The 23819-nt window shown below is 64.9% G+C and overlaps 2 protein-coding genes across 2 annotated transcripts in view; both read right to left on the bottom strand.

Moving 5' to 3' along the window:
- Positions 1–277: 277 nt before the first annotated feature.
- PRKAG1 (protein kinase AMP-activated non-catalytic subunit gamma 1) lies at positions 278–3499 on the bottom strand. Its single transcript, XM_085212491.1, has 12 exons — positions 3368–3499; positions 3173–3233; positions 2476–2579; positions 2303–2384; positions 2176–2234; positions 2023–2068; positions 1895–1949; positions 1678–1804; positions 1251–1416; positions 1108–1145; positions 849–995; positions 278–761 (listed from the first exon to the last, which is right to left on the bottom strand). Exons 1-12 carry the CDS (start codon positions 3371–3373, stop codon positions 657–659), a joined length of 996 nt encoding a protein of 331 aa, XP_085068617.1. The 5' UTR covers positions 3374–3499; the 3' UTR covers positions 278–656.
- Positions 3500–3685: 186 nt separating this feature from the next.
- The window catches only part of KMT2D (lysine methyltransferase 2D), a 29619-nt gene continuing 9485 nt past the window's right edge, over positions 3686–23819 (bottom strand). The window contains 33 exon segments of the mRNA XM_085212079.1: positions 3686–5518; positions 5635–5743; positions 5843–5916; positions 6231–6516; positions 6614–6744; positions 6870–7006; positions 7145–8315; positions 10147–10286; positions 10357–10492; positions 10566–10717; positions 11102–11277; positions 11355–11436; positions 11620–11767; positions 11853–12017; positions 12102–12242; positions 12326–15292; positions 15378–15610; positions 15728–15794; positions 15973–16060; positions 16153–16276; positions 16441–18007; positions 18010–18442; positions 18798–18949; positions 19027–19200; positions 19433–21127; positions 21275–21325; positions 21410–21483; positions 21795–22039; positions 22139–22223; positions 22516–22686; positions 22835–22939; positions 23349–23423; positions 23599–23795. Of these exon segments, the coding sequence (XP_085068205.1) occupies positions 5426–5518; positions 5635–5743; positions 5843–5916; positions 6231–6516; positions 6614–6744; positions 6870–7006; positions 7145–8315; positions 10147–10286; positions 10357–10492; positions 10566–10717; positions 11102–11277; positions 11355–11436; positions 11620–11767; positions 11853–12017; positions 12102–12242; positions 12326–15292; positions 15378–15610; positions 15728–15794; positions 15973–16060; positions 16153–16276; positions 16441–18007; positions 18010–18442; positions 18798–18949; positions 19027–19200; positions 19433–21127; positions 21275–21325; positions 21410–21483; positions 21795–22039; positions 22139–22223; positions 22516–22686; positions 22835–22939; positions 23349–23423; positions 23599–23795 (11644 nt within the window). The 3' untranslated portion in view covers positions 3686–5425.

The following is a 23819-nucleotide window of genomic DNA, read 5'->3' as shown; positions in this document are numbered from 1 at the left end:
AGCACAGCTTCGTGCCTCCCCCGAGCAGAGATGGACGGGGTGGGCAGAGACCCCCCCCCACGCCCCCCCCCACCCCCTCCCCACGCGGGGGTCCAACCCCGGCTCCCCCCTCTCACCCCACAGCTCCAATCCCAACCTTTCAGCAAAGCCACCGGCAGAACAAACAGGGATTTAGGGGCTGGGTGAGCTCAGCAGATTCCCCCGACGGTGACGCGGGGGGGTCCCGGTGCCCCCCCCCTTTCCACCCCCCCCCAGTGCCCCACACAACGAGGCTGCATTGGTGCCAGGTCTGCGTTTATTTGCCATTTCTCTCCGCACACAAAGCGGCGGCAGTGAGGGGGCTGGGGGGGCCGGATGGAGCAGAGGGGGGGGAAAAATAAACCTATGTGGGGCCGGGACACCCCCAGCCCAACCTGGCTCCACGCACCCCCCCCCCCCAGCCCCTCCTCCCCCAACCGGGGTCGGTTGCCCCATAGGGAGCACATTGAGGGGTTGGGGGCTGCCCAAGCGCCCCCCCGGAGTGGGGGGAGGCAGAGGCCGTCCCTGCCCCACAGCCGGCGATTTATTGCTGCTGCTGCTGGTGAGTGGAACCCCCCCGGGGCAGGAGGGGAGGGTGGGGGGCACCGGGCTGGGCTGAGTCCCCCCCACAGCACCGCTCAGGGCTCGGAGCCCTCTGGGAGAACCAGGGCTTGGAGGATGTCCGAGAGGGAGACGATGCCTTTCACCACGTCGCTCTCATCCACCACCACCAAACGGTGCACCTGGGGGGGGGGGGGGGGGTGGGCGGGGGGCTGAGGTGGGCACGGGGACCCCGCTCACCCCATTGCAGTCTGTGGGGTGTGAGTTACCTCGGCCTCCACCAGGCGGTTGATGATGGCTTCCAACGTTTCGTGTTTGTAGCATTTGAGGACGCCCTCGAAGTAATGGGAGCGGTGCTGCAGCGCCCGCGTCACCGTCACGTCCAGGTTGTTGTAGGTCTTCTCAGCAGCCAAATTCTGGGGCAGGGAGAGGCACTGGGGGGGGCAGCCGGGACCCCCAGAGCCCCACAAGCCCCCGATCTCCATCCCTTCCAGCTCTGTTCCCCGTCAGCACGACCTCAATACTCACGATAACGTCAAACTTGGAGTAGATATCCACCACCCGCCCTGCAAGGGAGAGCTGCAGCTGTAAGGGGGGGCAGCGACCCGCAGGGCTGCACCCAAGGGATGCCCCCGACCCCACAAACGGGGACGCTGCACCCAAAGCCTTACCCGAATCATCGACCACAGGCAGAGCAGACACACGGTGCTGCACAAAGATGCCCAGAGCCACGTAGATGGGAGTGCTGGTGCTCACCACGGCGATGTTGCTGTAGGTACCGATCTGCAGCTCCTCCAGAGTCCGGGCCATAAACTCGGGTTTTGGGACCTCTGCAATCTGCAGGGGACGGGGAGGGAGGAGGGGACAGTGCTGACGCTGGCTCGGTTTGGTGCTCCGGCTGCACCCTGGCTCATGGGGAGGGGGGCTGGGATGGGGTCCTAGGAGTGAAAGCAGAGAGCGCTGGGTGCGGAGTGGGACCCCAACGCCGCCCAGGGAACCCCCAGCATCAAACCTGCGCCCACCCCCCAACGCCCCCGGAGCCTGCAGGCTCATCTTGGGGGGGGGCAGCAGCCACTGCTGTGCGGGGAGGGGACTCACAAAGAGTTTGAGGAACTTGAGGATGCGTTTGTGGGTGAGGATGTAGAGAGTGTTGCCCGAGTCGGGGTCGATGACGGGGAGGCGGTGGATTTTATTCCGGATCAGGGAGGAGACGGCATCAAAGAGGCTGTGGGGTGGAGAGAGAAAGAGGAACTGGGGCTCATACAGACCCCCCCCCCACGATGCTGCCACCTGAGCTCCCCCCCCCAGCCCCCACCTGGCGTTGGGGGAGATGCAGACGAGCGGCTTGAAGGAGTCCTGCAGGTACACCTCTGTGGGGAGGGGAGGCTCAGCTTTGGGGCACCCCACAATGGATGGGGCAGCGGGAGGCAGCAGCTCCGTTACCTCTCCACGTCTCAATTTTGTGCTCCTCCAGCTCATAGATCTGCACCTGAGCAGCACGAGAAAACTCCAGGTTAATCCAGCGGGACCCCCCTCACCGCCCCAACCCAAAGGGTTATGGGGCAGCCCCCTCCCCCCCCAGCACCACCCCCCTACCATGGGTGACTTGTAGTAGCGGTGCAGGATGTTGATGAAGTCGGTGATGGTCAGCATGCCTGCGGGGTGGGGTGGTTAATTGGGGTCCTGCCCACCTCTCCAGACCCCCCCCCCCCAAAGTGCTCACCCACAAAGCTCTGCTTTTTGCTGTCCCACAGCGGAGCTGCCCGCACACCATTGGTGACCAGTGCAAAGAAAGCCTTCTTCACCTACAGCGGGGACACAGAGGAAGAGGGGGGTGTTGGGACCCCCCCTCCCCCCCAGGCAGGGCAGAGCCCAATCCTGGCCCCCCCAACCCACCTGCAGGGAGGTGTCGAAGACGACGAGTTTGGAGCTGGTGGGGATGAGGTCGTAGCAGCGGTGTGACTTCATGAAGGCCGTGTAGGGACCACGGAGGGGCTCCCCTGGGGGGGGATGAGGATGGGGAGGGCAGCGTGAGGGGCGGCCAGCGGTAAGGGGAGCTCAAAATAGGGCACCTCAAAAGATGGGGCACAACGATACCAGGATACCCCAAATGTGAGACACCTCCGAATGTGGAAAACCCCAACACTGGAAGACCCCAAAAACAGGAGAATATCCAGAATAGCATGAAGAGCACGTGCCACAACACCAGGAGAGCCCAAAACGTGAGAGATCCCAACACAGAGACACTCCAACACCAGAAGACCCAAACCCACGGCACACCCCAACACCGGGACACCCCAAACCATGCGGACCCCAACACAGAGACACCCCAACATCAGAAGACCCCAAAACAGGAGGCACCCCAACACCACCACGCACCCAACATCAGGAGACCCAAACCCACGGCACATCCCAGCACCGGGTCACCCCAATACCGGCACCCCCCAATACCGGCACCCCCCAATAAAACCACGCGGACCCCAACACGAGGACACCGCCCCCCCCCCCCCAGCCACCCCAACCCCCCGCCATCCCCACACAGCGCCCACCCGCCCGGGGACACCGCGGCCCTCCCTTCCCTCCCCCTTCTCACCTTCCGCTCCCGGGGCGCTGCGCTCCGCCGGGCTCTCCGCGGCCGGACCGGGGCCGGGCTCCTACGCACAGACAAGGCCGGGGCCGGGCCCCACTCCCGTTATCCCCGCTCCCGTTACCCTCCCGGTGCCCGCAGCCCCACGCCCACCCTCGCGGCTCCTCGCGGTCGCCCCCGGTTCCCCCCCGCCGTCCCCACCTCCATGGCCCCGGGTCCGCCGCCGCCACCGCCTCGCTTCCGCCCGGCGCCCGCGAGCCACTTCCGCCAGTACTCCACACGTGACCGGAAATACACTCAACACGTGACCGGACGCTCGCTCCTGTCACGTGATCGGAAGTAAGCGCACTCCACGTGACCCCTGACCGCCCGACGACCTGAGCACGGGGAGCGCGCGAGGTCCTGGAAGGGAAAAGGAAGAAGACGAGGATCCTGGAAGGGAGAAGGAAAACCAGAGGGAGGGGGAAAAAGGGAAAAGGGATCCCGGCGCACCCCCCCAAGAGCACAGCGAGGCGCCGGGCTTCTCACGCGCTTTATTTAAAATAACATCCAGTGGTTTCGGTATTGGTAAAAACGGGTTTTCTACACGCCCCGGCCTATGTACAGCTCTGAAAGTTAAACTTCTCGTATATTTTCTTCTTTTTTTTTTTTTTTGTTTGTTTTTTTTTCTTTTTTTTTCTTTAAAACTTTCTCATCATTCCCCACTTCCCCCTTCAGGTCGTTTTTATTTATTTTTCTTTTTTTAATTTTTTAACTCGTTTTTATTATTTTTTATTATCATTATTTTTTCCTTTTTTCCCCTCCTTTTTTTTTTTTTTTTCTTCTTTCTTTTAAACCTTAAAACCTTTTTTTTTCTTTTTTTTCTTTTTTTTTTTTTTTCTTTTTTTTCTTTTTTTTTTTCCTGCAGCTTTTTGACGAGTTGCGGAAGCAGCTTTAAAAGAACGGCCCCGCCCGGCCCCCCCCTCCCCCCCCGCACCGGCACAGGGCCCCCCCAGGGGTCAGACCCCCCCCCCAATAAAGGGCCAGCCCCCCCCCGCCGCCCGTTTGTGCGTTAAGAGCCCCCCTTGAGCCCTGGGGGTGCATTGGGGGGGGGGTTGGGAAGGGGGGAGGGTTACAAACAGCCCCCCCCCCCCCGGGGGCTGGGGGCTGCATAATGCCCACACGCTGCTCCATCGCTGCCCCTCGGAGCTCAGCCCCGCCCCCCCCCCGCACCCCCCAATCAGAGCACAAAGAGCCCCCACCCCACCCCTTAGTATATACAATATAAGGTATAAATAGATAAATAACCTTCCCACCCACCCCCCCCCCCAACCCCGACAGCGGAGCATGGGGGGCAATAGGGTGCCCCCCCGTGGGCCCCCATAGCTTTTTTGGGGGGGAACGGTGCCCCCCATCCCCCATGTCGTTCCCCCCCCCCCACCCCCCCACCCTCACACTGTAGCACTGGGATGAGGGTGGGGGTCCCCCATATCCCCCACCCTGAGGGTTTTCTCCAGGAGGATGGCGGGCAGCGGAAGGGGGGGGCTGGAGGGGGGGGGGGGTGGGGGCTCACATTTAAAAACAACGAGAGAAAACAGAAAAAGGAAAAAAAAAAAAAACAAAAAACCAAAAACCAACAACAAAAAGAAGCAAATCTAACACTTAAAATGAGGTAGGTTCGGGTGCAGCTCCTCGTGTCTGCGGGGGGGGGGCCCACGGCGGCGCTCCGGGGTCTCATCCACACTCACAAACAAAAAGAGATCCGAAAAAGGAACCGAGCGGAGCTCTGACAGCCGCCGACGACGGAGCAGAGCCCGGATTGTCGAGCTCAAGGAGTCTTTGTTACCTTGGTAATTAGCGAGCAAATATTATTCAGTTTTGTGGGTTTGTTTGTTTTTCTTTTTTTTTTTTTTTTCTCTTTTTGTTTTGTTTCTAAAAAATAAAAATTAAATCCTCATCCAAGCCGGCGGTTCCCAACTCGTTCCAGCTCCCCATTTTGAGGGGGGGGGGGTGGGATACGGCTGGAGAAAGGGGGGGGGGGGAGGGGGAGGCTTGCTGGACCCCCCCCCTCGTGTTCCTTGCAGGACGAAGCAAAGAAAACCCTGAGTTGTCCGTCCGTCCGTCCGTCCCGCTCGGCCCTCCGTGCTCCCAGCCTCCCTGGCATCTCTGCAGCCCCGATGTGGGGAGAGCTCTGAGGCCCCCAGCTCCGTATTGTCGTCGTGGATGATGTTATTTTGTTTTTGTGTGTGTGATTTCTTTTCGTTTCCTCCACCTCCCTGCTTAATTCATCCACTTCCTGCAGTTCCACGCTCCGCAGTGGCAGGGGATCTTGTGCTGATCGTCCTCAAAGTCAAACTGGTAGTCGTAGGTGAGCTGGGGGGGGGGGGGGAACAGGGAGTCACACACTGCTGTACCCCCCACATCTCAGCCCTGTGTTCCCCCCCCTGAGCCCCCCAGACCCCATGAGCCTCCCACCCCCTCCTCCTCACCTCCTCTCCTTTGGGGATGCGCCGGCTGGAGATGATGATGATTTTGTCCTCCTTGTCGAAGGTCACGACTTCGGCCACACAATTTGGGGCACACGAGTGGTTGATGTACCTGGGGGGGGGGGGGAGGGTGGGGTGCAGAGGTATCAGCACTGGGCGGGGGGAGGCACCGGGGGTCCCTCTATAGGGGGATGCATTGTTCTGTGCTCACCTGGCCGGGCCCCCCGTCAGCGTGGCGTCAATGACGTGCTCGTTATTGATACGGAACATGTAGATGCCACGGTTCTGATGAGGAAAAAGGGGGGGTGGAAAGGGGGTCACGGCTGCCCTGAGGCCCCCCACACCCTCATAGAGCTTCTATGTACCCCACCAGAGACCCCGTGCCCCAATCGGAGCCCCCTATCCCAGACTGAAGACTCTCATGCCCCGATCTGAGACCCATCAGTCCACACCAGAACCCCCCTCTGCCCCACCAGACAGACCCTCACCTGCCCCACCAGACCCCCACCTGCCCCAAGCAGAGACCCCCGTGCCCCACCTGCCCCACCAGACCCCCACCCATCCCAACCATCACCCCCCGTGCCCCACCAGACCCCCACCTGCTCCTCGTAGATCTTCTCCCGCCGGTTGGCCACCTCGTTGCGGATGATGGTGCCGATGTACTCGATGACCATGGTGTGCTTCTCGATGTCCTTGGCGGCGTAGAGCCCCAGGCCTTGGATGCGGGACCGTGCCAGGTACACGTTGTTCTTCCACTCCGTCTTGAGGCGGCGGTACTGGGAGGACTTGGAGTGCACAAACTGTTTGCTGTACGGCGTGTTGGTTTCGCCCGTGAACGTGCTCTGGTAAGCCTTGGACATGCTTGTGCTGTTCAGGGTGTGCGGCCTTGGGGAGAACCAAAGGGGGGTTGGGTCAGAAATGAGGGGCTCCCCCTCTAAGGATCCGTGGGATGGCAGCAGTGCAGCCCCCCCTCACAGCTCACCGTTTGTAGTGGGTGAGGATTTTGGGCTCGGCGCGGGCGCAGCCGGTGGGGTTGATCATCAGCGGCAGCTCCATGAGCGGATGGCGACCGTAACGGAACAGGTAATTCTGGCAGCTCTCCACACCGGGCAGCTGCAGGGGGGGACGGAGGGGCTGGGGGTCAAACAGCAGCACCACGACACCCCCGGCACGGCCGGCAGCCCTTCCCTTCCCAGTGGGAGACCCCCCGCCCCAGCCCGGCCAGCCCTGGCACCCACCGACTCGGCGATGCGCAGCACCGCGTGCACCGTGAGGCCGAAGAGCTCCTCGCCCTTCAGATACTCAGGGAAAAGCCTCAGCATGTCTGCCTCCTTCCTCATCATCGCCACCGGCTCGATGATCCGGTTCCAGACAGCTGCCAAAAGGAAAAGGGCATTGAGCGTGGCGCAGACCGACGGCATTGCCACATCCTCCCCTTCCCGGGCGAAGCCAAGCCCAACGGCAACGCCGGCACGGAGAACAGCAGCAGCAGCTCCCCACCCATCTCTCTCACCCTGCGGCGAGGAGTCGGAGAAGACCAAATCCTCCAGGCCCTGCTCGATGACCTGCACCACAAACTCGGGCCGCCCGTTGTTCTCGCAGATGGTGCAGCGGTAGCAGCAGCGGCGGTTGTTGGTGCGCAGGCTCCAGTAGATGCGCGTGGCCTCGTAGCCCACCGGGTAGAGGGCGGTGACGCTGTGAAAATCGGCCATCTGATGGGGCAGCAGCTGCCCGATGGCGTGGAAGACCAAGCCGCCCACTCGGAACATGTGCAGCCGCTCGCCGCGCTGGATGATGCTGGCGATCTGCTTCACCTCGTCCCGCTCGATGTAGACGCGCCGGAAGACGGTGAAGGTGCTCAGCTCCTGCTCGCAGGGCCCCTTCAGCTTGTGCAGGGGGCACAGCATGGTCTTGTCCTTGAAGAACATGCACTTGGCGCGGATGGCGCAGGCGAAGTGGTAGACGCTGGGGCAGCGGATGCGGTTGCAGCTGTTGGTGGCTCCGGTTTTCTGGCACAGGGAGCACTTGGTGAGCAGCCCGCGGTGCAGGGCCACCTCCACGTTGATCAGGGCCCCTCCCTGCGTCTCGTACACCTCGGTGGACCACAGAGCGCAGTTCAGGTGGACCCAGAGGTCCAGGTCGAGGTTGAGCAGGCGGGCCGGGCCGTCCGTCGCCCCGTCGCCCTCCTCGTGGCAGAAGCAGCACTTGCGCAGGTCCCGCGGCACCTTCTCGGGGCGCAGCGTGGTGCCCAGCTTGTCGATGAACTCGGCGATCTCTTTGTCGCCGTCCCGCTTGGCTCCCCCCTTCTGGATGGTCACCAGGAACCGCAGCCGTTTCCACCTCACCCCCTTCCACTTCTTGAGCCGGGGCCGCGCTTCGTCTCCGTCCTCCGGCGGCCGCGAGCGGGGCTTAAAGCGGGGCGGGGAGTGGGGGGCTGCGGGGCCCTCTTCCCTGGGAGCCGGAGAAGGGGCGGGGGGCAGCGGCGAGGAGGGGGCCGGGGGGGCTTCGTGGGCGGCCTCGGGGTCGGGGACCCTGGCGGCCTCAGTGGGGCTGGATGGGGAGGGGACGGAGGGGGACAGGGGGGGCGAGGGCTCCTGGGGCAGAACGGAGAGCTGCCGCACGTCCAGGTTGGAGACGTTGTTGACGTAGCCGTGGTGCAGGGTCTTCTCGGGCACGGGGCTCTCCTGTAGGGCGGGGGTCGTGGGTCAGAGCACCCCCATGGACTCCCACTCTCGATCTCCCCATACGACACCCTGCAAGGACCTCAGAGGACCCCGCAGCATTCCCAACCCTGCAAGGACCTCAGAGGACCCCGCAGCATTCCCAACCCTGCAAGGACCTCAGAGGACCCCGCAGCATTCCCAACCCCGCAAGGACCTCAGAGAGCCCCGCAGCATTCCCAACCCTGCAAGGACCTCAGAGAGCCCCGCAGCATTCCCAACCCTGCAAGGACCTCAGAGGACCCCGCAGCATTCCCAACCCTGCAAGGACCTCAGAGGACCCCGCAGCATTCCCAACCCTGCAAGGACCTCAGAGAGTCCCGCAGCATTCCCAACCCCGCAAGGACCTCAGAGAGCCCCGCAGCATTCCCAACCCCGCAAGGACCTCAGAGGACCCCGCAGCATTCCCAACCCTGCAAGGACCTCAGAGGACCCCGCAGCATTCCCAACCCCGCAAGGACCTCAGAGAGCCCCGCAGCATTCCCAACCCTGCAAGGACCTCAGAGGACCCCGCAGCATTCCCAACCCTGCAAGGACCTCAGAGGACCCCGCAGCATTCCCAACCCTGCAAGGACCTCAGAGAGTCCCGCAGCATTCCCAACCCCGCAAGGACCTCAGAGAGCCCCGCAGCATTCCCAACCCCGCAAGGACCTCAGAGGACCCCGCAGCATTCCCAACCCTGCAAGGACCTCAGAGAGCCCCGCAGCATTCCCAACCCTGCAAGGACCTCAGAGGACCCCGCAGCATTCCCAACCCTGCAAGGACCTCAGAGAGTCCCGCAGCATTCCCAACCCTGCAAGGACCTCAGAGGACCCCGCAGCATTCCCAACCCTGCAAGGACCTCAGAGGACCCCGCAGCATTCCCAACCCTGCAAGGACCTCAGAGGACCCCGCAGCATTCCCAACCCTGCAAGGACCTCAGAGAGCCCCGCAGCATTCCCAACCCTGCAAGGACCTCAGAGGACCCCGCAGCATTCCCAACCCTGCAAGGACCTCAGAGGACCCCGCAGCATTCCCAACCCTGCAAGGACCTCAGAGAGCCCCGCAGCATTCCCAACCCTGCAAGGACCTCAGAGGACCCCGCAGCATTCCCAACCCTGCAAGGACCTCAGAGAGCCCCGCAGCATTCCCAACCCCCCTGCAAGGACCTCAGAGGACCCCGCAGCATTCCCAACCCTGCAAGGACCTTAGAGGACCCCGCAGCATTCCCAACCCTGCAAGGACCTCAGAGAGCCCCGCAGCATTCCCAACCCTGCAAGGACGTCAGAGGACCCCGCAGCATTCCCAACCCTGCAAGGACCTCAGAGAGTCCCGCAGCATTCCCAACCCTGCAAGGACCTCAGAGGACCCCGCAGCATTCCCAACCCCGCAAGGACCTCAGAGAGCCCCGCAGCATTCCCAACCCTGCAAGGACCTCAGAGGACCCCGCAGCATTCCCAACCCCGCAAGGACCTCAGAGGACCCCGCAGCATTCCCAACCCCGCAAGGACCTCAGAGGACCCCGCAGCATTCCCAACCCCACAAGGAGATTCCCAACTGCTCCCATGCAGTCCTGCAGTGACACGGGACCACCGGGACCTCAGCACCTCTCCCCAGGGAAACCTCAGTCCTGCAGAGACCTCCACACACCTCAGTCCCCTTCCCGTGCCCCCTGCAGCCAAACCCTTACACAGACACACACAGAACCCTCTACCGTTTTCACAGCACGACCGCAGCCCCGTGTTGACCATCCACCCCTCCACTGTGGTCACAGAGACCCCCGTGTCCCTCCCCCCATCCCGGGGACCCCGCTGACCTGTCGGAGCAGCGTCAGGAGGTCCAGCTCGCCCTTCAGGCTGTACCCTGGCAGCACCGCATCAAACTGCTTCAGCCACTCAGAGCTGCTCTCTGGCACCTTCCCGGCCAGCACCACCTTCTCTTTGCCACCCAGCATCCCTGCAAAGAGACGTTGGTCACAGAGAGCCCAGCACGGGGACAGGGGGCACAGGATAAGGCAGATGCTCACCAGCCACGTCCGTCTCCACCTTCTTAGCCTCGACCACAGCCGCTCGCACGGGGCCATCGGGGAACAGCACCTCATAGGAGCTGGGGATCTTCACGCTCAGCAGCTCAGCCATGGCCACCATCACCCCATTGAGGTTCTGGGGGAAGAAGGGATGCAGTGGGTCCTGCTGTCACAGCGTAGGGGCCCCCCCATCCTGTCCCTCTGCTCACCTTGGCAGCTGCTGCAGACACCGTCAGCATGACGGACACTTCGCTGCTCTTGCCCTTCTCCCATGGGGCACCCGGGCCGGCCATCCCCACCTTCCCTGGGGGTGCTGCCCCAAAGGGCTCCGTGGCTTCAAAGGGCTTCGTGTCGGGGAACACTAGGATGGGGAAAAGGGGTCAGAGTCACCCAGACCCCCGCTGCCCACACAAGCCCGCCTAGATGCCCTGGCCTCCTCCTGGAACACTGCTGGAGCAGGTCCTAGGAGACCCTTCTGCCTCCCTGTGTCCCTCCTGGACCATAGAGCCCACGAGTCCACTTCACAGTGCCTCAGTTCCCCACAAACACTACTGAGAGTGGGACTGCTCTGCCCCCCTGGTCCATACACACCATAGATTCGTTCCACGTACCCCAGTCCCCAAGAAACACTGGAGTGGATCCTAGGGGATCCTAGGGAATCCTAGGGGATCCTCCTGCAGGTCCCTAAACCTCATAAATCCCTTCTAGGTGCTCCAATTCCCCCTCCTGCCCGGTCCATGCCCACCTGGGATGCTGGCTCGGGGGATGATGGGGATGATGGGGGACAGCACACGCTCCTCCAGCTCCGGTTTGGCCTCACTGAGCAGAGGGAAGCGCAGCAGCTCCTCGCCCAGCACGCTCTCAGGGGACGAGGCAGGGACGATGCTGTCGGGGGAATCGCTGTCATCGTCGCTCTCCATCCTACGGGGACAAAGGTGTCACAACCACGCCAACACCACCCGTAGTAGGGCCTGATGGCACCCACGGGGATGGCTCACCTGACATCCTCAGTCTGGTTGTGAGGAGGGGTGGGCAGAGCTGCCAGCAGGTCCACGCTCTTCACCTCCACAGCCGGCGTGTCTGCATAGGGACGGGACGAAGGGGATGGAATGAAGGGGACGGGACGAAGGGGACGGGACGAAGGGGACGGGACGAAGGGGACGGGACGAAGGGGACGGGACGAAGGGGATGGGATGGGTGTCGTGGGACTGGGGGGGCAGGGGGTGTTATGGGGCTGTGCCACCCTGCACCGACCACGCTCACCTTTCTGGGGCTCACGGGCAGAGTCGTCCTTGGGCTGCTCACCCATCTCCTCAGCAGCCGTGACACCATTCACCATCTTCTGCTGCACGGAGGGGGGTGGCGTGGGGGGCAGCGAGGAGGGCGGCGTGGGTGGGTTGCTGAGGTTGTTCTGGAGAACAGGGGAGCGTGAGAGGGTTGTTGTGACCCAGGACCCCCCCAGATTGCAGCGGAGACGCAGGAAAAGCCCCCCTCACCTTGGTGAGCAGCTGGGAGTAGTAATCGGGCACGCTGTCCAGCACTGCGCTGCCGAAGGCGCCGCGCAGTTGGCTCTTCCCATTGATGGGGCTGCTGCCAAAGGGTGCGAAGAGGCTGAAGTTGGCTGTGATGGTCGGCTCGGTCAGAGGCAGCAGAGAGAGCTCCTGTGGGCAGAGGGGACGCGGGGTCAGGAACGATCCCGTGCCGGGGTCAGGGACGGTCCCACGCCACAACCCGCCGCCCCACACCTGTTTCAGCTTCATGAGAGCCTCCCCAGGACGCAGCCCCTCATCCTTGCGCAGCTTCTTGCGGGAAGCCGGGACTCGCTCGTTGCCCTTCTGCACCCGCTTGGGCTTGGCAGCCGCCGGCTTGCGGGCGATGGAAGGGTCCTGGAGAACGAAAGAAGAAAAGCCGTGCAGGGCACGTCCCCAGGATCACCCCCCCAGCCCCCAGCCCGCAGCCCCCCGCTCACCTCCCGGCCCAGCAGCACCGGTTGTGGCCGTGGCTCCATCCCGGTGCCCCGGTTCTCCGCGTGCCCGTTCAGCTCTCCTGGGCACTGCGCTGACAGCTGCACGTTCTTGGCCCGCAGCAGCTTCTGCAGCAGGAGGTGCCCAGCCTCGGAGCGGCCACCCGGCACCAGTGGGCTGTTGGCTTGGGCAGCCCCAGGCTCCCCGTTGGCCTCTGGTTTGGCCGCTTCATCCCCATCCGTCTCACATTGCACCGCCGCTGCCGCCTCCTCCTTCGGCTCCTGCTTCACCAGCACCCGGGGGGGCTCAGCCCCATTGATGTGGGTCTCGCCGGGGTCGGCTGGGTCGGCACCGGGCACCTCGGGGTCCCAGCGTGTTGCATCGGGTGCCAGCCCCTGCTCTGCCGGGCTGGGGGCTGAGGCCGGGACCCCTGGCGACATCTTCTTTGGCTCTCGGGGACTCTGCTCGGGGCTGGCCAGCTGCAGGGGGGCACAGCCCACACCCAGGGATGAGGGGGCCGGGGGCGTGGGGAGCTGGACGAGGCCGGGCTGGGGACCATGGGCAGCCAGGGCCGCTTGCACCAGCTCAGCCAGGGGCTGCTGCGCTGCGGGGGGCTGCCCTCGTGCCCCCTGCTCCTCCGCCGGGACCCCCGCCCGGGCCTGGAAGAGGGGTCCCAGCGGGCGGGGGGGCTGACGCGCCTGGGGGCCGTGCTCTGGGGGCTGCCCAGGGAAGGGGCCGGGCTGACGGAGCGCCTGGCTCTGCTGCAGGAGGCTCTGCTGGTGCCGCTGCACCAAGAGGGCCTGGAGCTGCTGCTGCTGTTGCGGCGTCAGGTGCCGCAGCTGCGGGTTCTTGGCCAGGACCCCCTGGAGCTGGGCCCGGATCTGCCCCATCAGCGGCCCCGGGACCTGACCCAACAGACCTGGGGACAGCGCGGTGGCACCGCTCGGCTGCGCTACCGGCCCTGCTTTGGGGCTCTGGAGCCGCGGGGGCTGCGGTTGGCCCTGCTGGGTGCCCACCGGCCCCTTACCCGGCTCCGCAGCCCCGGCGGTGTCCCCGTGTGGCTCAGGACGAGTGGCCCCGGGGCTCTGCGGAGGGACGAGCAGGGCGCCCGGTGCGGCAGCTGCCCGCAACCCCGGCTGGGTGGGCGCGGAGCCCAGGACCCCCGGCTGAGGGGAGCCCAGGAGGAGCTGCTGCCCTTGCCCCAGCTCGGCCTGGTGTTTGGGAGCTTGGGGCTCGCCCAGCCCCGTGGCGCTGGGGGGTCCCTGCTGCTCCCCTCCGTGCAGCTGCCCCCCACTCTCGCTGCCCTCGGCGGGCAGAGCGCCGCCCTCCGCCCCTCCGGGCTGCTCCTTGGCAGCCAGGACGGCCGGGGCCGACTGCATTCCCTGACTCAGGTGCAGCACAGAGGGGGCCTGGCCCATCGCCCCGTGCTGCGGAAAGTGCTGGATCGGGGGCTGCCCCTGGCCCAGCCCCAGGACGCCCTGCTGGGCTGCTGCCCCCGAGTTCTGCTGCTGTGGGGCCAGCAGTGCCCGCGCCTGCCCCAGCTGCTGGGACAGCACCAGCCGGTGGCCCAGCATCCCCGGAGTCTGCGGCGAGCCCAGCACCCGCTGCTGGTGGGGGGCCAGCAGGACCTGGCGCTGGGCTGCGGGGTGACCCAGCACCGCCTGGTGCTGCAGCCCTGGCCCATGGCCCAGCAAACCTGGCTGCTGCTGCTGCTGCTGCTGCTGCTGCTGCTGCTGCTGCGGGGAAAGCTGCTGCACCAACAGGCTCTGCTGGCTGCCCATCAGCCCCGGCTGCTTGGGCACCATGGGCTGCCCCACGGCCCCTGGTTGTGGGGTGGCTGCTGGCTGCTGCTGCTGCCCCAGCAAGCTGGGCTGCCCTACCATGGCTGCTGGTTGCATGGAGCCTTGTCCCATGACGCCCGGCTGCTGCATTGAGGTCTGCGCCATGACGCCCTGCTGCTGCTGCATGGAGCCTTGTCCCATGACCCCTGCTTGCTGCATCGAGGTCTGCGCCATAACGCCGGGCTGCTGCATCGACGTCTGGGCCATGAGCCCTTGCTGCTGCATCGAGGCTTGTCCCATAACACCAGGCTGTTGCATCGGTGTCTGTGCCATCATGCCAGGCTGCTGCATGGAGGTCTGTGCCATCACACCCTGTTGCTGCATCGAGCTCTGCGCCAAAACGCCTGGCTGCTGCATTGCTGCTTGTCCCATGACACCTTGCTGCTGCATGGGTGCTTGTCCCATGACACCGGGCTGCTGCATCGTCTGCGCCATGATGCCTTGCTGTTGCTGCTGCATGGGTGCTTGTCCCATCATGCCCTGTTGCTGCATCGACGTCTGTGCCATAACACCCTGCTGCTGCATCGAAGCCTGGCCCATCACCCCCGCTTGCTGCATCGACGCCTGGCCCATAACGCCCTGCTGCTGCATCGACACCTGCCCCATGACACCCTGCTGCTGCATCGACGCCTGGCCCATGACACCTTGCTGCTGCTGCTGCAGTGACACCTGCCCCAGCATGCTCTGCTGCTGCTGCTGCTGCAGTTTCTGGGCCAGCTGCATCCTCTGCAGCTGCCTCTCCTGCATCAGACGGCCGTCTGCGGTCAGCCCACGGAGCGCGGGGTTCCCAGAGAAGAAAGCATTGGAGGAGCCGGGCACCGGAGCGTTCCCCACTGCCTGCTGGCCCATGAAGGACAGCCCCTGCTGCACGGCCATGGACACACCGCCCTGGGGCAGCCGCAGCCCCCCGGGCTGCCCCGGCTGCTGGCCGAGCCCTTGGGCCCCCACCGCAGCCCCTGCAGGCTGCTGGATGCCGTGCGCCGAGAGGAGCTGCCCGGGGAGCTTGGAGACGAGGCGGGGGCTCTGCGAGGGGCTCAGGGCCATGACGGCCGAGGCTTGGTGCTGGTGCTGCTGCTGCTTGTTGCGGTACTCGGCCATCAGGTTGGTGTGCTCCTTCTGCTGCTTCCTCACCTGCGGAGAGGGGGGCAGGCGGCGCGGTGTGAGCACCGGGTCACAGCCCGCTCAGGACACGCGCCCACCCTCAGAGCCCCCCTACCTGGTCCAGCTGCTTCTGGATCTTGCTCTGCTGCTCCGTCACCAGCTTCAGCTTCTCCGCATCGGCCTCGGGGAACTCTCGGCCGGCCTTCTTGGCTGTGCGCTGCTTGGCACACAGCGCTTTGCGAGACTTGCGGTGCGCGCCGATCTGCTCCTCCAGAACCTTCAGCTGCATCTGCAGGAGCTGCTGGGTGTGGAAGAGCCACTCCTCGTACTGCCGCTGGTCGGCCTCGTCTGTGGGGGGCGGGAGGGGGCTCAGCTCAGCAGGGTCCCAGCTCCGGACCCCGGCTCAGCTCAGCCCATGGGGGCAGGATGAGACCCTGACCCCCCGCTCCCCCCCTCAGTACTCACTGATGACACCTTGAGCAAAGGTGGGAGGGTTGGGGCGAGCCTGGGCTGGGTCAGTGCCGCTCCGTTCCTGGAACAGAGAAGGACGTGAGCGCTGTGCCCCCTCCTCCATGCCCCTATTCCCTCCCCACAGCCCCCGGTTAGCCAGGGGACAACAAAGCTGCTGGCTTACACAGCTCCAACCCAGCAGGGACTCCGGCACTGAGCCAGGCAGCCCTGAGGGCATCGCCCCACTGCACCCCGCTCACCTGCCCGCTCCCTGCCAGCATGTGGTTCTGCATCTCTGAGGCAGCCGGGCCTCCCGAGAGCCGCTGGGCCAGCAGGGATACCTGTTGCCTTTGGGGAGACACAGAGAGAAAGGGGATCAGACAAGGGGATGAGATGCAGGCAATGGGTCCCGCCCGCCCCACACCCCCTGCGCCCCTTACCTGTTCATCCCCGGGGCCACCCCAATGCTGCCCTGGGCCATCACCTTCTTGATGCCCTTCAGTGCCACCATCTTGGCTTTGGCGATGGGGTCCATGATGTCCTCAGCAGCAAACTTGTCCAGGTCTGCGAGAAGAGATGGGGTGGAATTAATCCCAGTCTGCAATCACCCAGGGATGACTCCGTGAGCCCCCAGGCCAGGCCGCAACCCTGCATCTCTGAGCCAAAAGCACCTCTGAGAGACAAGAGACGACCCAGCCACCCCAGTCGGTGATCAAGGCAACACCTACCCGTGTCTGGGAAGAAGCTGTTGGCCAGCTGCTGCTGCATGACGAGCTGGGGGGGCTTCAGGCCCAGGGCGGGCGGCTGCACCCCGGCCATCGGCTTCTGCACCAGCACCTGCTGCTGGCTCTGCTGCGGCTGTGCCAAGGCCACCTGCACGCCGTGGGGGGCAGCCAGGACGTGGGGCTGCCCGGAGGCCATGCCCATGTGGGGTCCCAGCGCCGGGCCCTGCTGGGGGTTCCCGAGCCGCGGGGGCTGCGGGGGCATTAATTGCGGCCTGGCCACCAGCCCCAGCTGCAGGGGGGGCTGCGGGGTGCCCAGGCGGGGGGGCTGCGCATCCAGGGGCTGCGTGGCTGCATGCAGCATGGGGTGCCCCGGGGCGGGGAGCTGCGGGGTGCCCCGCGGCAGATGGGCAGACATCTGCTGCTTCTTCTGCAGCTCCTTCTTCTCGTGCTCCAGGAGGTCCTCGATGAGCAGGGGCAGCTCGCTGGCCACCAGGGAACTCTCCATCTTGTCCAGCTCGTCGGCAGGCGAGTGCCGTGTGCTGCCCAGCCCCAGAGCCCCGCTGTCCAGCTCGAATTTCTCCAACAAGGGGTTGCTCTGGCTGCCCAGCTGGGCAGGGGCCAGCCCACGCCCGGTGCCAACATACGGGTCCTTCTCCAGCGTGGAGCTGCTGTTTGGGAAATGAGTCAAGCCGAGGCGAGCAGGGCCAGCACTGGGGCTCAAAAGGGCCTGGCTGGGTTTGAGGCTCAGCCCCAGCGACGCAGAGATCTTATCCGTGCCCTGCAGGGCCTCTGACTTGACAGGGAGCCGCTCGGAGCTGCCGGCGGTGAATTGACAAGGTGAGGTCTTCAGACATCCATCCTCCAGTTTGGGTTTGACGTCGGTGGGCGGCGCGGCCGCCTTCGCCTCCAGACTTTGTGCCTTGAAGGATGGGTCTGGGGGCAGCGCGGGCACCAGCCCCTCTTTGGGCACATCGCGGTCCTCCGCCGTCGGTGCTGCATCTTTGCCGTCCCCGGGGTCAGGGAGCTTCAAGCCGGGTCCCGACGGCTCCGTCTTGAGCTGCGCCTCGCGCTCAGCCTTTTCGTTGGCCGACTCGACCAGGCGGAGGTGCTCGTTGAAGATGTCCTTCTTGTCGCCGGTGTCCAGCTCGGGGTCGGTGTAAGCCAGCAGGTCGAACTCGTCGCCGTTCAGCAGGTCGTCCAGGTGGGGATCCGCCGTCTCCAGGCTGTCCAGGTTGCCCAAATCGTCGTCCCCTTTGGCCACGTCCGGATCCAGGCTCAGGTTTGCCAAATCGTCGTCGTCTTCCAAATCCTTGTGGGAGCCAAAGTCGTCGTCCAGGTCGGGCTCCACCGGCACCTCGCAGGGCAGCCGCCCGCCCTCCAGGTTCAGGTGGCTTTTCCCCGGGGCCGGAGCCGGAGCAGCGCCGTCCTTGGTGCCATCGGGGCGCAGAGCAGAGCCAGAAGACAGCGGGCGTGGGGGGACGTGCTGCAGATCCAGGCCGGGGGTGGGCAGCGGGGCGGGGGGCACCGCTTTGGCGTGCAGCTGGTGGTGGCTGTTGCTCATCTCGGTGCCCTGCGGCGACGCGGGCGGCAGCGGAACCACCGGCATCTTTTGGGGCTGCAGCGCCGGGGCAGGGAGCGCCTGCATGGGCACCACCGGGGCGCAGAGGGGCTGCGAGGCGCCCTCCTCACCGGGCAGGAAAAAACGAGGCCGAGGGGGTTGGGGGGTGAAGGGGGATCCCACGATCCCACCGGGTCCCTTCTGCACGTTGTGTCGTAGCTCGATGAAGGGGGCACCCAGGGTGCCGGGGGATGCGGGCACCGGCTCGGCGGGTGCTGGTAGGCGGGCGCCCAGGCTGCCCACGGGGGTGCTGGCAGCCGGGGGAGCGAAGCGGGAGGCGACGGGAAGACGCAGGGCTGCCTGCTGCTGCTGCCAGAGGTGCTGCTGCGGGGACAGCGCTGGGAAGACTCCACGGGGGTAGAAGGCCTGGGGGGCCCAACTGCCGCCCTGCAAGATAGCACGGTGTTGGGGTGCCGCCGTGACCCCAAACCCACTACACACGGGACATCCCGCAGTATGCCGACCTCTTCAGCACTGCCGTGGCCCCAAACCCACCACGCATAGGATGCCCCATAGCGTCTTGACCCCAGTGGCACTGCTATGGCCACAAACCCACCACTCACGGGACATCCCGTGGCATCCCGACCCCCTCGAGGACCCCGCAAAGCCACCACAACCCCATCTCCCCTCATCAAATCCCACAAACACCGCTGGCACGCACCTCCCTGCCCCTCCCTCCCCCCCCCATCTCCACCCAGGGGAGCCCCCAGCCCCACTGCCTGCCCACATCCACAGCTCTCACCTCCCATTGATGTCCATCGCAGCCGGCGTGGCAGCTGGTGGGGGCCGGGAGAGCCTCTCATCCTGCACAAACGTGGCTGTCTGCACCATAACAGAGCCAGGCAGCTTCCCACTGCCGGCTGCAGTGGCCAACGTCCCCAGGAGACTCTTATCCTAGGAGAGAAGGCCACGGCATCACCCCACACATCCATCCCCAACCTCCGTGCCGCGTCCCCGTGCCTCCATCCTACCTGTGGTGGTTGGTAGGTGGTCATGGTGCGGCTCAGCTCATAGGGCTGGCTGCTGGATTCAGGAGCCCAGCCTGATGGGGATGGTGTGGCTGCTGCTGCTGCGCTCTCCTTCTCCTGCCGCAGGCTGTTGCGCTGGATCTGCTGACGGATGAGCAGCTCGCGAAGCCGCTGGCGCTGGGAGGATGCAAGTATTAGGGGCGAGGGTGGGCACAAAGCGAGATCCATCCCAAACCATGCACAAAGCAAGAGCAGACCCTCAGCTGTACCACCCCGCTGCCCCCCCCCCACTGCCCACGTCCCCTGCGTGGCTTTGGGGATCCATCACCGACTATAGAGACCCACATTGCTCTCTCCCAGCCCATCCCAAACCCAAAAGGATGCAATGCAACCATTGGAGAGCCCTCACCTGCCTCTGCTTCTCCAGCTCCGACTGACTCATGGTGCCCACGGCCCCGTCCTGCCCACCAGGCAGCTCGGCCAGGTCACGGTTTGGGGGTGCTGAGAGCCCCGCAGCCGTCTCCTCCCTCTTATCAGCCCCCACTGCAGTTCGGGGCAGGAAGGCGATGCTGGCATCCGGCTGCTGGGGGGCAGCGGGGGGCTGCTGGGGCAGCACAGAGGGCGGCCGGAGGGGTGAGAGGCTGTAAGAGGGGTCAGAAGCCCCGGTGCCCAGCGGGCTGCTGGCTTGGTGGAAAGCAGGGGACGAGGTGTAGGCTGAGCTCTGAGGTTTACCGGGGACAAAATGGCTGTTGATCCCATGGGGTTGGTGGGACGGGGAGCCCTTAAGAGGCTCGGAGACGGATGGGGGAAAGGTGAAGCGCATGGGGGGTTGGCTGCCTGGGAAGACGCTGGCACCGGGGGAGCGGGTGAAGGGGGGTTGCTGCCCACCCGGTGCCTTGGCGTGGGGCTCACCTGCCAGGGTGCCCCCAAAGCCCCCAGTGGCCGCCGGGCTGTGGGACAGCGGTCCTGGCTTGAAGCCTGGCTCCGGCATCTGGGGCCGAGGGGGTTTGTGCAAAGGGGTGAAAGGGTCCCGGGACTGAGGCCGGGAAGGTGGCTGGGAATAGGGATCCGGGGACTGGAAACGGGGAGTGACGGGGGATTGGCAGAAAGCTTCATTAGAGAGGGGCCGGGGGGTGAGCGGGGACTGGGAGCTGGATTGGGACTGGGGGCTGGCGGGGACACGGGAAAAGGGCTCCGAGGGCAGCGAGCGGGGTGGGAGGGGGCAGCAGGCATCAGCAGGGGGCTGCGGCCGGGGTGTCAGCGGGGGCTGCGCGTAGGGGTCAGGATAGGGGGACTGGCGGTAGAGATCGGGGTGACCGGGGGGTGAGGGGGCCAAGGGATGGGGGTCGGGGGGTCGGTGCCCCAGCCCCGGGCTCTGAGGCTCTACCTGAGAGACCCGAGGGGTCATGGGGGCTTTGAAGACATCGGCGGCCTTCAGCTCCGCAGCGGAGAGATGAGGGCCACCCGGGGAGTCCCCGTAGCCCATGGCGGGCGTATAGCTGGGCGAGCAGACCCCCAGGCTCCCCCCTTCCTCTTTCTTCACCTCCAGGCCCTTCTTCTGCTCCCCAAAAGGAAGGGGAGAGAGCAAAGCTTCGGAAGGGCGGGCGCCGGGGCTCCCCGGCACCGAGAGGTTGTCCAAAGAGGGGCACCGGGGCTTCAGGAAGGGGTCGGGGGTCCCAGGCTGGTGCCGAGGGGTGCCGGGAGGAGTGGGGTGAAAGTCAGAGGACTGGGAGCCAGGGATGGAGCGGGGACCGGCCAGGGGTTGGCTGGGGAAGGGCTGGAAGGCAGCGCCTGAAGTGGGGCTCTGTCCCAGGGGGGAGGAAAAGCGGGGTTCCAGCGCGTAGGCGGGCGCAGCACCGTAGGGGTCGTGCGAAGGCACTTGGGCAGGGGACTGGGGTGGGAGTTTGAGGAAGAGCTCGCTGGGAGACTCCGGCCCCCCTCCTCCAGCACCCGGCTTCAGGAAGCCCTCGCCCGCAGCAGGGGGGCTGCTGATGTAGACGGGCTGCGTCCCTGGAGGCACCGGGATCCGCAGATGCAGCGAGGGTCTCTCGGGTTTGCGCAGTCCCTCCCCTTTGGTCTGCTTGTTTATCTGGCTCTCGGCCTGCTGCAGAGAGAGCCCGGCCATCAGGGCAGTGTGCCCGTCCTCCCTGCTGGGCTGGGGAAGGGGCTGATGGGGTAAAAAAAGGGGGGCTGCACCAGGTCCCCCAGGGCTGGGACAGGGCCGCCGGGCACCTCTGGCCGCAGCACGTACCTTCTGCACCTTGTTGATGCGATGAGCCGCCCGGTTATCTTTGGCCTTTTGCTAACAAAAACACGAAGGCAGCTGACGCGCAGCCCCGGCAGCCCCTGCGCCCCCCCCCTCCCCCCGTGCACCCCGACCACTCACCAAATAGGGAGCTTTGTCTGCAGCGGGGACTTTCCTCCAGAGCTTCATGATCTGCTTGCAGCGGCTCGACCAGTCTGGGAGTCCGGTAGCAACAGAGGGCACAGGAAGAGGAAAAAGTCAGCATTAACCCGTGCCCGGTGAGCCCCCCCCACCCGGGACACCTCAGAACCCCCTTCGCTTTCTGGACCAACACCAAGGAGTTGGCATTAAGTTCCCCACCACTGCTGCAAGAAGGTCCTCAACAACCCTGCAGCTGCACAGCAGAGGGGTTTGTTGCTACAATCAGGGACCACGCTGCAGCAGATGGGTTTGCTCCTCAAATGGGGCCCGCGGTGACACATCGCATCACGATCCACCCCACCCCGTATCCCCTCCAGAGCCCTACCTGGATAATCCTGCTTGAGGTTGGGGAAGTTCATGTTGGCGTAGAGCACTGGTGAGATGGTGGAGAGCTCACCCAGCTCCTCGTCCTTCTCCCAGCGCTGCAGGCTGCGCTGGTTGTACGACAGCCCGTCGCCCTCACCCTCTGTTGTGGGGGTCGTGGGGGTCGAGGGGGTGGTGGCAGCAGAGCTGCTGGCCCAGGGGCTCTCGGGCTCACAGTGGTCCGGGCTGAAGAAGCCGCTCCGCTCCCTGCGTGGGGAACAAAGAGTCAGGGAGAAGGGAAACCCCAATACTGCGTGTTTGCCCCCACTGTGAGGCGCTGCCCCATCTCCCATGGCGCCCACGTACCGGTTATCGAGGAACGGGGACTGACAGACTCCAGAATATGAATCCAAGGAAACGGATCCAGAGAGCGAGCCCAGAGAAACGCTCCCTGCAAGTGAAGGAACGGCACTATTAGACCCGCTATAAGGCTGCGCCCGCACCAGGAACCTTCACACAATACAAAATCCCAACCACGCGTCCCAAAAATGCTTTCCACGATCCAAAGTCCCCTCCGCGAACCCCCCAAAATCCCTTCTGCAACAGAAAACCCCACCCATCTGCATTCGTAAAACCTTTCCAATTCATTCCTAGAAGAACGAGGAAAACCCAGGATCTCAGGACACAGAGAATCCGCTCACTGAGTGCAAATGGGGGGGGAGGGAGTCCCTGTGTGCACCCACCCTGCCCTGGCAGCTGGAGCTCTCCCTGCAGGAAGGGGCGCTGGGCCCGGCCGGGGTCCTGCCCTGCACCGCTGCCCTCCACGCAGTTGAGGGGCTGCTCGCCACGCTCAGCAGAGCCCAGCACGTCCTTGAAGAGCTGCTGCACGTCTTTGCTCTCCATCTTGGGCAGCTCTGTGAGGGGAAAAGAAAGAGATGAGCCCCAAAACTCACACTGAGGGAGCTGAAAGGAGCCACAGGGATGGTGCTAGGGGGCATCTCGCTCCTCTCCTCCCCGCCTAGTGGGGAGGTGGGGGTGGGGAAGGTGGTGGTGGGCCCTCACCCTCCGTGGGGATCTTGTCAAGGTCGGAGCTCAGCGCGCCCTCCCCGGGGGTGGCCGGCTTCTCAGCGTCCCCACGGTTTGGGGAGTCCTTGGGGTCATGGGTCCCTGCAAGTAGGGGTTGGAGTGATGCCCTCAGACCCCCATGCTGGGACCCCCCCCCCCCCCAGGCTCGGTCCCACTGCCACTGCCTGCAGTCCCTAAAACCAACTCTCGGACCCCCAGGGCAGGCAGGGCGCCACACCGCTCGGGGGCGCTCTAGACAACACTCTATGATCACCGGAGTTTCGAGTCACCCTGCGAGACCATAGAGTTCAGCCTGTAAGTCCCATCCAGCCTAGACTGTACTCCGTACCATAGAGCAGCCCCATCTCTATGGTGGGAGACGCTCCAGCCCTCCTCCCAAAGGCCGCAGGAGGACTTGGCCTTGAGTCTGGTTTGCTCCCAGCTGGACTCACGCAAACTTGGGGGCCAGGGAGAACGGTGGGAGGGGGGGAGTTGGGGTTCCAGGGCTCACCCAGGTCCTCGCCCTTCGTGACATCCTTGCCGTCATCATCCAGAGCCGTGGCGCTGCCGTCTGTGCTGTCATCCCCTTCCAAGCACAGAGCTTCAGTGAGGCTGGGCACCTTTCTGGGGGGGCCACAACCCCCCATCTCCTCCCAAATGCCCCCCAGCATCACTGGACATCCGTTCCCCCCGCCCCCCCCATCCCTATGCCTTCATCAGCCCCTCTGAGCTGGGACTCACGTTCCCCGATCTGGACTCACCTCGGGGATGAGTGGGGGTCTCCCTCCTTTCCAGGGGGGTCCCCTGCAGAGCCCCTGCCACGTTGGGGTCCCCTTTGTGCCGTGGGGCACCCTGTGCCAGGGAAGGGCGGGCAGCTCCGTCCCCAACACCGCCCGCTGCCAGCAGCGCCTTCCGGCTCAGGTCCATCAGTGCCTTCCCAAAAAATGCCTCCTGCAAGGTAGGAGCCACTGTCAGCACCCCA

This window comes from Meleagris gallopavo, chromosome 31 (assembly GCF_905368555.1).
Source record: "Meleagris gallopavo chromosome 31, MGAL_WU_HG_1.1, whole genome shotgun sequence".
In the NCBI taxonomy this organism is placed as follows: Eukaryota; Metazoa; Chordata; class Aves; order Galliformes; family Phasianidae; genus Meleagris; species Meleagris gallopavo.
The sequence above is the reverse complement of the archived record's forward strand: the minus strand, read 5'-3'. Positions and strand labels throughout refer to the sequence as shown.